The 14169-nt window shown below is 28.4% G+C and overlaps 2 protein-coding genes across 2 annotated transcripts in view; one reads left to right on the plus strand and one right to left on the minus strand.

Moving 5' to 3' along the window:
- LOC135960158 (zinc finger protein ZFP2) overlaps positions 1–14169 on the plus strand; it is a 63373-nt gene that overhangs the window by 17750 nt on the left and 31454 nt on the right. The gene's annotated exons all lie outside the window — the stretch shown is intronic.
- On the minus strand, positions 4382–14106 carry Tm2 (tropomyosin 2). The gene is made up of 5 exons (XM_065506388.1): positions 13964–14106; positions 9419–9852; positions 8589–8808; positions 8344–8521; positions 4382–4700 (listed from the first exon to the last, which is right to left on the minus strand). The coding sequence occupies exons 2-5, from the start codon at positions 9790–9792 to the stop codon at positions 4618–4620; spliced, it is 855 nt and encodes a 284-aa protein (XP_065362460.1). The 5' UTR covers positions 9793–9852; positions 13964–14106; the 3' UTR covers positions 4382–4617.

The following is a 14169-nucleotide window of genomic DNA, read 5'->3' on the forward strand; positions in this document are numbered from 1 at the left end:
TTTAGGGATTTCCCAACAAATTATCAGTAAATCAACCCAACACATACTTGGAAATTGGAATAAACGACCACAAAAAGTATGTGTACAATTTAAGTGACCTTTTTAACTGCCCATATATTTAATATAGGATGACTGTGTTCCGTTTTATTTTGTGGTGACAAACTATATGTATTTCATTTAAAATTCATGTTTTTTATTTAAAAAAGTAAATATTTCTTACATGCATAAAAATAATCTTTAATAATTAGCACCAACGAATCGTCATATTGCTCACCAGAGATTATGGTGAATGTGTTCCATCGGTTTCAACGTGCCAGAGACAGTTTGTGCGGTTCAGATGTGGTGATTTTGACACGGAAGATAAAGATCGTCCAAAAAAGTTTGAAGACCAAGAATTGGAGGCATTAATCCATGAAGATTAAGATTAAGACAAGAACTTGCAACATCATTGGGAGTTACTCAAGCAGTAATTTCCAAAACGTCTGCGAGTAGCAGCATTCATCAAAAATCAAGAAAATTGGGTACCATACGAATTTGTTTATTTCGATCAATGCAGAACTCTATCTCTCTGGGATACTCTTCACTTCAGAACAGAGTATCCGATATTGACTTGATTAGTTCTAGGCCTCAAAAGATATGCAGTTCTTTATTCAGTTGTTATGTTGCCAGAATGATGGCAAATGGTCATTTGACTAAATTTATATTGTACGAATGTTTCAAAATAAAAGCTAAATATTTGAAAAATTCCGAAAAAACACCCAATACGTATGATGATTAAAAGCATCCTGTGAAATACTGTCGATTTTCAATAATTAATATTTACTTTGTATAGGAGGTAGCACCCTCAATACATATTTTGATATCGCTGGATGTATCTCTATTACGAATAATGATCAAGCAATATCTTTAATAGTTCTCTAGATATTCGATAATTACACTGTGCTCGAAATTGACACATTTTTTTCTGTCAAGAGGGGCACCTGAATTCAGTGGTGCTAACCGTTTTTTTAGGTTAGCTCGTTTTTTTTTCGAGATATACCGTTATTTCGAGAATGGAGGAGGTTGCACAACATATATTCGCGTAACTCAAAAACTGTTTACTTTATTGAATAAACTGAAAAAACCGAAATCTGCGCAGTCGTTGTTGAAATAATAATAATTTTTTAGTAAAATTTCGAAATTTTTATTTTTTAAAACGTCATAAAAAATTGGAAAATGCGGAAAGAAATTGGAAATACTACGCAGATTAAAAAAAATGTTTAAGCCTTACTTAAAGGTAATTTTCGAATTAAGGGTATATCTCCAAAACAAGATCTAATCTAAAAAAATTGTCAATATCACACCCCATTTTAATCTAAATTACTTACCATTACAATAAAATAACTCATGTAATGAAATGAATATAGCAGTCGTTCTTTGACATTTATTTAGTACAAACTTGGGACCAACTTTTAACCATGAAACGTTACTCTCGTGTACAACTAATTATACCCCACAGCACCATAGTGGGGAGGGTATTATGCGTTTGTGCAAATGTTTGTAACGCCCAAAAATATTAGTCTAACACCCACCTTAAAGTATACCGATCGACTTAGAATCACTTTCTGAGTCGATTAAACGATGTCCGTCCGTCTGGTTGGCTGGCTGTCCATGTAAACGTTGTGCGCAGAGTACAGGTCGCAATTTTGAAGATATTTCGATCAAATTTGGTACGTATTATTTTTTCGGCCCAAGGACCAAGCCTATTGAAACTGGCTGAAATCGGTCCATTATTTCACCTAGCTCCCATACAAATGTCCTTCCGAAATTGGACTTTATCGGTCATAAATTTTTAATTTATAAATGTATCTCTAGAAATTGCGCTCCAAATAAGTTTTATATATACAAAATTCATGTCACCAAATTTTGTTACGATCGGTCCATAATTGGTCAGAGCCCCCATATAAGGCCCACTTCCGAAAATCACTCAAAAATATAAATTATTGAAATTTTAAAAGAAAAATGTTTTTGCTCTTTTACTTAGTGTAGGGTATTATATGGTCTGGCTTGACCGACCATACTTTCTTACTTGTTTTTATTTGTGAAAATCTACGAAATTGTGAACATTTTCTTTATCACTTCGTTATATTCGAAAAGCCCAGTTAATCAGGCACGTTCGGAGGCAATTTTCTAAAGTTGACATTAGCAATATTTGGTTTCAGCAAGACAGCGCTGCAAGCCACACATCGGGGCCAAACAATTAAGTTATTGTATGAGAAAATAAACTACAGATCCCGTGATTTTTGAAGAACTTCGTATCAGTGAACGTGATTTATAAATCAATGTTCTTTTAAACAGTTACCATGATCACGATTTGTCTATGTTACGCAAAATAACAATGTTTAGAAGAATATATTAGCGGAAATCACTCTTCGTTGCAAACTACCGTGAAAACCTTTCTGTATATTAGGTTTGTTTGATATTGAAAATGAGCCCCCATACAAATGTCCCCCGGAATACTGTTTAAGCACTCATAAATATGTTGACTATGCGGCAATCCTGATAAAATTTTGCACAAATTAGTTCTAAGTACTCTGAAATTATATTGTAAAGTATGGCGAAAATCGAACAACATTTGTTCATATTCCTCATACAAGGTCCCCCCCCCCCAGAAAATGATTTGAACATTCATAATTGTCTTGCAATAATTAATATCATGATGAAATTGGATATAAAAAGTTTTATATGAACCTAAAATTTGTACCAACTTTTGTGAGGATCGGTCCATAATTGACCCTACTCCCCATATAACCCCCATATCAGAAAAATATTTTATTGTCACATATTGATTGTGACTATACAAGATTCGGCACAGTCGAATATAAGACTCTTGCTTGTTATACCCTTCAGCTTCGTGAGAAGGGTATATATAAGTTTGTCATTCCGTTTGTAATTTCTACATTTTTCATTTCCGACCCTATAAAGTATATATATTCTGGATCCTTATAGATAGCGGAGTCGATTAAGCCATGTCCGTCTGTCTGTCTGTCCGTCTGTCTGTCTGTTGAAATCAGTTTTCTGAAGACCCCAGATATCTTCGGGATCCAAATCTTCAATAATTCTGTCAGACATGCTTTCGAGAATTTTGCTATTTAAAATCAGCAAAATCGGTCCACAAATGGCTGAGATATGAGGAAAAAACCAAGACAACCTCGATTTTTTACCTATTTTTTTACCTATATCTGGATTACTAAGACATTAATATAGACAATATGGATATCTAATGATAGATATTTCAAAGACATTTGCAACGACGTATATAAGACCATAGAAAGTTGGACCTACAATGGGTCAAAATCGGGAAAAAAATTTTCAACCAGATTTTTTTTTTTAAAAAATAAAAAACAAAAAAAAAATTTAAAATTTAAAAAAAAAAATTTTAAAATTAAAAAAATTTTAAATTTAAAAAAAAAAAATTTTAAATTTAAAAAAAAAAATTAAAATAATCGAAAAATTTTTTTTTTCCAAAAAATTCAAAAAACAACTGGAAAAAAAATTAAAATTTTGAAGTATAATTTGGTGAAGGGTATTTAAGATTCGGCACAGCCGAATATAGCACTCTTACTTGTTTTTTTTAACATTAGTAGTATCTATCTTGTGTTCATAGTAAAAGCTTTTCATATTTGAATGAAATGTCATATTATAAAATATGGTTTTAAAAATCATTACAATAATCTTCGCTCCAACTTCATAAGCTTTTCCAATTTGAATGAAATGTCATATTATAAGATAGGTTTTCAAAAGTCTTTATAATAATCTTGGCTCCAACTTTATATACTCTACCTTCTACTGCTTTTTATTCTTAAACTATAGTTTTCTAATTTAGATGTTTAAATGGTTAATACATATATTTCTTTTCTTTTGGATTTTTTAAACAAATTTTCAAATTGCTCTCCCTCTTTTTTATTTAATTATACATAACTCTCTTTCGTCTACCTTTAATTACATATTTTTGACAGCTCTCTCGTCATGGTGGCTCTCTTATACCCTCATAGTAGTACACAAAAATATAAATTGTTATATTTTATAATGGTTTTTTTTAGTTACTATTATTAAAATAATGTATAATTATTTGTTTTGAAAATAAATAGCATTATGGTGGTTTTTTGTTTGTTTTTTGGTATTTTTTTTGTTTTTAATTAAAAAAAGATGAAATTAAAATTAAAAATTGTTTTAAAATATGTACGAGTATAAATTATGAGTTTTTTTCCAAAAAAAAAGAAGTTTATTATCGATATTTGGCATTTTCAATTCACATTTAAAACTTGCAGAAACACACTGACACACACATACATTTTGCAATAACTAAGGCTGCTGCCGGAAAAAATTTTGAATTGATCCGTTTGTTTGTTCACAAAAATCTTTTGGAGCAGTCAAGTATTCGAGGGATGTATGGATGTGTGCCGAGTGTGTGCTGCTCTGCTGGGAGCATCATGCAGTGTGATGGTATCTTATGAAGATGATGTTGTGTTGTTTTGTTGATGTTAGATTTAAATTTTGTATTTTTTAGATTTTTTGTTTTTATTTTTTTTTACAAGATGATGGAAAACATATTCAAATTATAAAGAGACCAACAATTTAATAACCAGCCAATTCGGCGAATGTGGAGTCCATTTCGTCGGCCAAAGACTTGTATCTGTCCTTGTTGATGCCCAATTCGTCTATAAAAATGGTAGAAGAGAGAAAAAATTCAATTAATTTTAATGTTTTATAATAAGAAATAGACAAATAACATTTAAAAAAAATTTGTGTAGTGGTGCTTTAACAATATTTGTTTTCTTCATTTTTTTTTTTGGGTTAGTGACAAAAATATATTTGAATTAGTGCAGAACTATTCTTTCAGTGCTTTTTGGTAACGTTTAAAATAAAAGTAGACATACACTTAAAGAAACATTTACCATGAAAAATGTGTTCCATACATTTTACTTTTTCATTTTTAAATTTCTTATTATCCAAAAGGAAACCTTAAGTTGTGGGTTTCTTTGAATAGGTTTTTTGGGTTTTGGTATATATACTTATTTTATTAATTAGAAGGAATTAAGGTACACAAATATGTGTGTTATTAAGTATTGAATGTGTTTTTTTGTTGTAGGATTACACAGCGCCTTTAGTAGAGCCTTTTTTCGGTTTTACATATTATTATTGACAAATTGTCATTAGAAAATTTTTGAATACTATTTTTGGTTTCTCTATACTTTCACTCCCAGAGAAGTGCGCCGAATGGCTTTAATCCGACCCGGCCGAAAATTTATCAGCCTAAGTCGGCTGGAAAATAGCCACCGTGTTTGGCTTCAATCCGACCCGGCCGAAAATTTATCAGCCTAAGTCGGCTGGAAAATAGCCACCGTATTTGCTATAAATTTTTTACAATTTGAATACTTTTTCTTTAGCCGATTTTGTGCCGCCGTTTACATTTTTAGAGTCCGCCGCAACCGTGAAACTTGGTCGGCGCAATTGTCTGTTCAGTTCTCCCTTTTTTTTTTGTACATTTTTAAGCCACTATTACTACTTCATCTGAGTTCTTAACTAAGAAATTAGTTTAAGGTTGTCCGATTATCTGAAAACCTTATAATTTATCAGACCAGAACAGTTTTTCTGAATCACCGGATAGTTGTTCAAATACACGAATAATTTAACAAATTAGATACAATTTCGAAAACGATCTGAAATGAATTGTCAAATAATTTTCTGATAAGTTTTGTCTTTTTACTTCCAGATAAATCACAAAAAATGTTAACTTAAAAAAGATATTCAAACTTTGAATTTGAATTTATTTCCATTTGAAGCAGGCACGGATCCAGGCCAACCATTTTGGGTGGAAAATTAAATAATAAAATTTATTTTACATTTTTCTCTTTTTTATATTAAAACTTTTCGGTTTTCGATCCTCGCCTGATTTAAAGTGTATCAAAATTGTTTAATACTCTTTCACTTACAGATAATAAATTATTCAATTTAAAAATTTCAACAATTCATTCCATAAAACCAAATTCTTTAGTTTATTTGAACATAATTCATTCGTTGTTGAATTAATTCATAATGGAATTAACTGTCTATTTTTATAAAATTGACGAGTTTCTAAATGCACGAACAAAAATTGGTTTATTTTTGCATATAGTTTTATGTCAACATTTCAATTTTGTTTGAAAAATTTAAAATTCTTTTAAAAAAGAGGAACACAAATTTCTTTTATTACTGTGACGAAATCAATGAGTTAAAAGTTTTATAAAAATATGGGCAAGGCGTATTAATCAGCCTTGCCAACAAATGGTTTAATGTCAACAAAAAATATGAACAAATAAACAAATAATAATCAGCTGTGTTCGTTCGTAACTTCGCCTTATTAATACACCTTGAACATAATAAAATTCATTCAATCTTTGAATGATTAATTTTTCGTTAATTGAAATCTAATACAAATTTAATGAAAATATTTTTTCTTCATTTAGTTTTGTTTTTAATTTGAAAAAGAATTATCTTCAGTCTTTTTGTAATAGATTTGAATTGAAGAAAAATTTAATTTAATGGAATTTAAGAAAATTCGAATGATTCACTGAAGAATGAATTCTTAAAGGAATGAATTTGGAGTACTAAGGAATTATGCCTAGGAATTAATTCGTACATGATTCATTAATGTTATGGTTAAGACATTAATTTCATTTTGGTAATTGATTTAAGAATTAATTGTGTCGTACCTTTGATTGATATGGAGATTTTCCAATTTGAAACATTTAAAATTTTCTTAATTTTGAACCTTTAATATCAGGGGATTTTTATGAAAATGTCAACAATTTGGTATGTCTGTAAAATTTGTATTTCTTAGACCTACAAAAACAGACGATTTTCCACAAAATGCAATAAATTATCTAAATAATTTATAACTATCTCTTATTTACAGTCATGCTACTGTATCTCTCGCATTACTGTTTCAAAATGGCGGCATATTGAACATATACATAGTTACAGTCAGGCTACACTCTCACATCATTATTTCAAAATGGCAGCATTTTGAACATAAACATAGTTACAGTCAAGCTACTCTCACTCTCACATTATTATTTCAAAATGGCGACATTTTAACTTACAATTGTAAACTATAATTTGAAATGAGTTTACAAATATTCAAAAAAAAAAGAGTTGTCAAATTATTAACTCAATGTAATTTTCATATGACAATAATAAAATTCGGGTAAATTACAAAACGAAAAATTAGAAATATAATCAGTAAAACATTAACGTGTGCTTATTGTGTGACCAAGGGTGTTTTTTTGTTTGGAATCAATATCATGCCACATCAAACATTTAAAAGAAAATAGTAAAATTCAACTCAAAATTATATATATATAAAAAAATAAATTACATAAAGGCTTACAACAAAATATTTATAATATTTGTAACTGACTGGCGCGATAATTCAATCACCTCACTATGGTTGGTTGATATTTTTTCTAATTTACAAGAATCGTAGAAGGCAGGTCAGGTCAGGTTGGTTTGTTTGTTTTATTTTTAAATAAACGCTGTTTTGAATTTCTTTTTACAATGTCGTTTTTTTTAAGTGTGTTTTGTGTTTGATATATACACTTAGAGAAAAAAATGTATTGAAGGATAAAAGCACAAAATTGTATATATAATGTGTAGTATGTATGTATGCATGGATTGTATGGTTCCGAAATATGTATAATAATGTAATTGTTTTACAAATTATGAAAATAAATTAGTAAAAGTATTTACATGGCCGTGGAAAAAAAAATAAAGAAACGTTTAAACGTAAATGTTTAATAAAATTAGGTAGGGGGTTGGTAGGGTAAAAAAGAGGACATCTTTCCAACACGTTTTGGAATAGAGTTGAGGTTTCAGAATTTGAAAAAAGTGGGAATAAAGATTTGTAAGTGTAAATTGTTTGGTGTTTTGTTGTCTTTTTGTGTAGAACAATATGCAGTGTGTTTTTTTGTAATTTGTTTGAATTGTTTGTTTTTTTTTTAATATCCGGTAAGTTCGGCGAAGGTGGAGTCCAAATCATCGCAGATTGCTTTGTATTTTTCTTTTTCATGGAAGAGACGGTCTGCAAAAGGCATTTTTATGTTTGTTTTTGGTTAAATAATATTAAAAAGCATTTTAGCATATTTTTATAATAAAAATAAATTATAAAAATATAAGTATATACAAAAAAATAATAAAAAAAATAGAGAATTATATAAAAAAAATTTTGTCCATGGTTAGTGGTATTCAAAGCGAAATTTTCTGTTTTTCCTAAAAAATTTTTATAAAAAAAACCCCGACTGACTACTGTTAAGAAAAACGTACCTTCTAGCCTGTCGACTTCCTTTTGAAGACGCTTGACATGCTTCTCAGCATGTTCAGCACGTTGTTCAGCTTCCTTCAATTTGACGGTCAAAGTCTTCATTTCACGCTTGAATTCTTCAACACGTTGGTTGGCCTTTTCTTCGGATACTTCCAAAGATTTCAAGGAGTTACCGACGACCTTTATTCAAATACAACAAATTATATAATTGTTCTTTTGATGATATTATTTTAATTTTCGTAATTACCTTCAATTCTTCTTCAAGTTCCATGATCTTGGCTTCACCGGACCTGACACGATCTTCAGCAACTTCCAATTCATCTTCAACGAAGGCCAACTTGCGGGATACTTCATCAGATTTGGTATCAGCATCTTCAGCCAACATACGGGCTTCCTTCAATTGGTTGGTCAATTGATCCATACGTTCTTCATCTTGTTGAGAACGGTTCTCCAATACTTTGCACATACTGTAAATGTCAAAAGTTAATTTATTAATTTTAGTTTCAGTAGCAAATTGATTGTCAGAAATCTAAGTCTGTTGCCAAAAATCAAAGAATTGGTGAAATATATTCACAACCACTTCTGAAAATTAAGTAATATTACTTTACTGTAGTTTAGTAAACGTTTTTGGCATTCGAAAATAAATATTTGGCATCACTGCTTTATGTCAGCCATTTTTTAATACAAACGGTTGGCAACGATGCCACACAAATTGTTTATCCACAAAACATGACTTTCAAACAATAATTCGCAAATTTATTTCATTTGTGTTGGTCAATTAACCTTGACCTAATAATAAACTTTAATATTTTGAATATAATTCCTAAGAATTTTTAATTAATCTGATGACATCAGTACAGTTAACCAAAGAAGTACAGTGATTAAAAAAGGTGGTCAATTAGTTATTGTGGTTTTGGAAACGATTTTTATGTCAACAAAATTACTCGTATCATTAATACTGTAAATCGAATTCTAGTAACGATTTCGTTTTTAAAACGAATTTACATTGTCGAATTTACAATGCAAAAAATTTGTGCGATTTTGAAATCACTCGATTTAGATAATAATAACACCTACCGGTTGTTTTCATCAGCAGCTTGGGTAGCTTCCAACAACTTTTGTTGAGCACTGGTTGAGCGTTCTTCAGATTTTTCCAAATCTTCTTCAATCTGTTGTACCTTACGATTCAAAGTGGCTACTTCGGATTCGGTGGAGGTCAACAATTTCTCTTTCTCTTCCAATTCTTGGTTGGACTTTTCCAATTGTTCCTTGGATGTAATCAAATCGGCTTCAACTTGCACCAACTTCTTCTCCAAATCACGTACCTCCTCCTTCAATTTGTCGGCACGGGAGTTGGCATCTTTAGCTTGATTTTCACAGGTATCAGCCTTATCAACGGCATTATCCTTCTCAAGCTTCATCGCTTGCATCTTCTTCTTGATGGCATCCATGTTTGTGTTTTTTGTTTTTAACTACTAAACGGGAAGGAAAAATTTAAAGAAGATATAACACTGCAAGAAAATGAAAAGAATAAATTAAATTATTAATAAATCAGTAAAAGTTTAATATGCATATTATTATTAAGTTTTACGGAATATTTGAAAGAAAATTTATGCCGATAAAATAAGTTATTTGAAACTTTAATTTACCACCTATCACTAAACTTTATGACAATGACAAAATTATAACAAAAATGGTTTTAATAAAAAATTTTCAAAATAAAATTTAAAAATTCTATTCAAATACAAATCCATAAGTTTACAAAAATTTCTAGAAAAATAAAATTATTTAGACCTGATCGATCTCCTGCTGTATATTTCTACACTTAAAAAACTATTTACTCAAATATTTAAAGTATCTGAATTCTATCAGTTTATTTTTTTTGTTATTTTTAGTAAACAAAATATAAACAAACATTTATTTTCCCATTTCATTTGGCCTCCCAATTGAAAAAATTCTTTTTACCCACACACATTTTTCTCCAATTTTTATTAGCTCATACATAAATACATACAAATAGCTTTTTGTTTTTTATGAAAAAAAAGCTTTTTTTATGTTTTAAAAATAACTTTTGCCTAGATTAAATGCATATGAAGATTTGGAAATATATCAATATTTTAAATTTAAACTTTTTCAAATAACAATGTGGGCGTTTTTTCTTCTCTTCTTTCTATTTTTTTTTTGGACTATTTGTTTATTTGAAATTCTAAATAAAAAAAATGGGTTAACTATGTATTCATAGATATTGTAAGTAATATTAGGCCACTATATATTTAGCTATTTATTGAGGCCATTTTGAATATATTTTTAAATGAAATCGTAAGATTAAAATGCAATAATTAATGATACCTATTTAACAATTTTTTCCACAGAATTTGTATGGATATATTTTAGGGTTTTTAGCAGTATTTTTTATTAAAGTAGGAGTTGATATATAAAATTTATTATACATTTGGTCAATGTCAGCATGTGATCAATAGTACAGATATACATAAATATATGTTTGTATGAGGACTTTCAATATTCTTTCGAACTCTTGAAGTTTTGGAAATTGTTACTTTTGTAACTTTTATTCTAATATTCCCAATGCTAAAAATGCAAACAAAGTGTACCATTAGTTGTGTTCGCAAACACTCTTATAAATGCAGTAAATTTGTGCATCAACGAGCCAATGATTTGCAACTCATATGCAAAAATTATTGGCATCTCTGCCTAACATTTGACGTAAAACTTTTACATAAAGTAAATCACTCATCTTTAATACTTTGCTCTGAAGTTCGATGAGAAGCGACTTGGATATGTAAATCTATGTTATTTACAGCTGTCAGTTTACTGCTTTAACCCATAACTTTTATAATTAAATAATATTTATGATTCCCGGCCAATTAAAAACTATTAGAAAATATTGAATTTTGATTATTTATATTATTTGAGGGTCCTTCGAACCGAGTGTTAACTAGTATTTAGAACTTTATGAAATTAAATATTTTGAGTAAACGAATTCAGTTCGAATGGCAAGGTATTAGATTGAATTAAGGCAGAGTAAAGAAAATAGTGAGAAAATTAACTCACCTTTCTTGTTATTGAATTTTGATTATTTAAATTCAGTTCAAATGCCAAATAACTGGATTGAATTAAGAGGGAGAAAATAGAGTAAGAAAAGTAATTCAACTTTCTTACAAAAGGGGTCGATAAAGATCTTAAATTTTAAAAGGTTAAAGAAATAGCGTTTGAATAGCGTTTGATTTCTTATAGAATCAAATCTTTGAAGTCAAATGCCGAATTTGAAAAAAAAAATCAATTGTTAGCAACCTGTTTGAATTCCGGTAAATAAATGTTCTATAAATACTTTTCTGGAAATGTATTTAAACTTACTGCACTTAAAAGCTTATATACGAGTATTACTTGCAATGAGCGAGTGACAGTTCTCCTTATTTGACTACAGATCTACTGTCTCTCTCTTGGGGCTCACTTCATAATGATCCTTCGAACCGCTATGAACTAAAAAGTAATTTTAAATATGATTTCAAAAGATTGAAATACATTTTTGAATGGAATTTTGCAATTTGTACACCATAAATGAAGTATATATTCTCCTCATTTGACTATCGCTCACTCTCTCTCCATCACTTGGGGTTTCATAGCGATTCGAATGACTTTTTGTGCTAACAACTTCAATATAGGTAATTTTAATTGCGATAAATTGGAAAAAAGGGTTAAGGAAAGGTCAGGCTGGATAATTCAGATAATAAATGAATAAGGTTTTCTGGTACAAATAGCAAACAGTTTCCACTAAAAAAGTCGTTTTTTCACAGAGCATAATATAACAAAGTTGAATATACCAGTAAGTAAATAGTTTGGGGTTACACCACTTTTGCGCTGATAGCCTCAATTCTTTTAATATTTTTTAAACAGATTTCAATCAAAATGAGGTTTATCTCCGTATTCTGAACTTTATGACGGTGAGAGAATTGTAACAAAAGTAAATAGTTGAGGTTTATCTCAGTATTCTGAGAGAATTGTAACAAAACAGAAAATTTTACAACTTTTGTATGGAAATTGATATTAAAAACATTTTCATATTTTCATAAAAATAAATTCCATTCAAAATTCTGATTAGAATGAATATTTTGAACAGTTTTCACCCGAAACAAGATTTGAATTGAATTTTTAAAACAAAGTCCATTCAAAGTGCTTTTAAAAATCGCTTAAGGTTTAAATTCTAAATAAGCTTTGAATGTAATGCATAAATAATCAATTTTTTAAAGATTCCAAAAATACAAAATCTAAATTATTTGGAACAAAGTTCGAAAGCCAACCTATTTTATAATTCATTATAAAACTAAATAAAGTTTAGGAAGTTAAAATTTTCAAAATATCTAAAATTTATCAATGTTAAATTTTTTCAAATATGTAACCATTTTCAAACTGTATTGAAAATTCTAATAAAAATATTTCCGAAAATTTTAAAATCAAATTCAAAAATAAGCTTTTTAAAGTACATTAAAATTCAAAAAGCTTTTAAAAGTACATATATTATTATAAAAAAATTAAAAAATACTATTTGAATTTTCTAAAAAGTTCATAGTTTAAAAATGTTTTCCTAATTCTCATCATAATTTAAATTTGAATGAAAATATGAGATTTGTGGGCGTAAAACTCAAGGCTGTTTATTTTAATATATAGAGTATATAGGGAAAGCTCACAAAAAAGCTTTATTTATACAAATTATTTTATGTGCATAGATTTTCTTTCAAAATTCTCAAATAGTGTATATATTTTCAAACACCTTTAACAATACAATTTATGAGATACTCAAAAAATATTTATTAAATTTTATAATTTTTTTTCAATATATTTTTTTGAAATATTTTTTATAGTTGTGCTTATATGTGTGTGAGTAATATGTATGTGTGTGTACGTGTGCGTAAGAGTGTATATGTTTTTGTATATGTATATGTCTACATATATACAAATATTAACATATACACACACTCATAACATTTTGAAAGTATTTTTTTTGTTGTTGTAGAGATTCGATTACAAAATGCCTTATTTGTAAAAATTTCAAATATATATATGTAGTTTTTATGTATTTTTAAATATCAACACTCTCAATTTAAGGCAATAACAACAAACACTATTTTGTATATTTTAAATATTACGTTATTTTCAAATATTTGTTTATGACATTTTTCTTTTTGAAATAGGTGGACTTAATTTTAAGTCTATTTTTAAAGTTTTTCAATACTTTTTTTTTGTTAAATGAGTTTATTATGTCATTTCTTAATAGATTTGTATTTAATTTAATTTGTTGTTTTTTTAATTTATTATTATTTTTGTTTAAATATTATTTCTCACACACACACATATAGGCACAATTATTAAATTTTTATTTTTTTTATTTTTTGTAATATTTTTATAAAATTATTATTATAATTTCATTTTTCAATATATGATAATAATTTACAGTTCTTTTTTAGGTAGATGTATATATTTTTTTTGTTAAAAATTATTTGTTTCTTTGGTCTTTAAATTATATTTAAATTAATAATATTTTTTTTAATAAAATATTTTTTGAGGTTATCCTTTGATTTTTTTGCTGTTAGAACAGCAACTAACCTTAGCGTTCCAACACACACTATACGCTGTCAAAACCCCGAGAACACTGATGCAGACCAACTTTCTAGCCACACAAAGCCCCCGACGCAAAAAAATTATTTCGTTTCACTTACACACAGGAAAAAAAACAACGTTTCAATGTATGTGCATATTTTGAACCATTTTCACTTATTTTCATTCAAAATCTCTGCTAATACCAACAACTG

This window comes from Calliphora vicina, chromosome 1, assembly GCF_958450345.1.
Source record: "Calliphora vicina chromosome 1, idCalVici1.1, whole genome shotgun sequence".
NCBI classification, from domain to species: Eukaryota; Metazoa; Arthropoda; class Insecta; order Diptera; family Calliphoridae; genus Calliphora; species Calliphora vicina.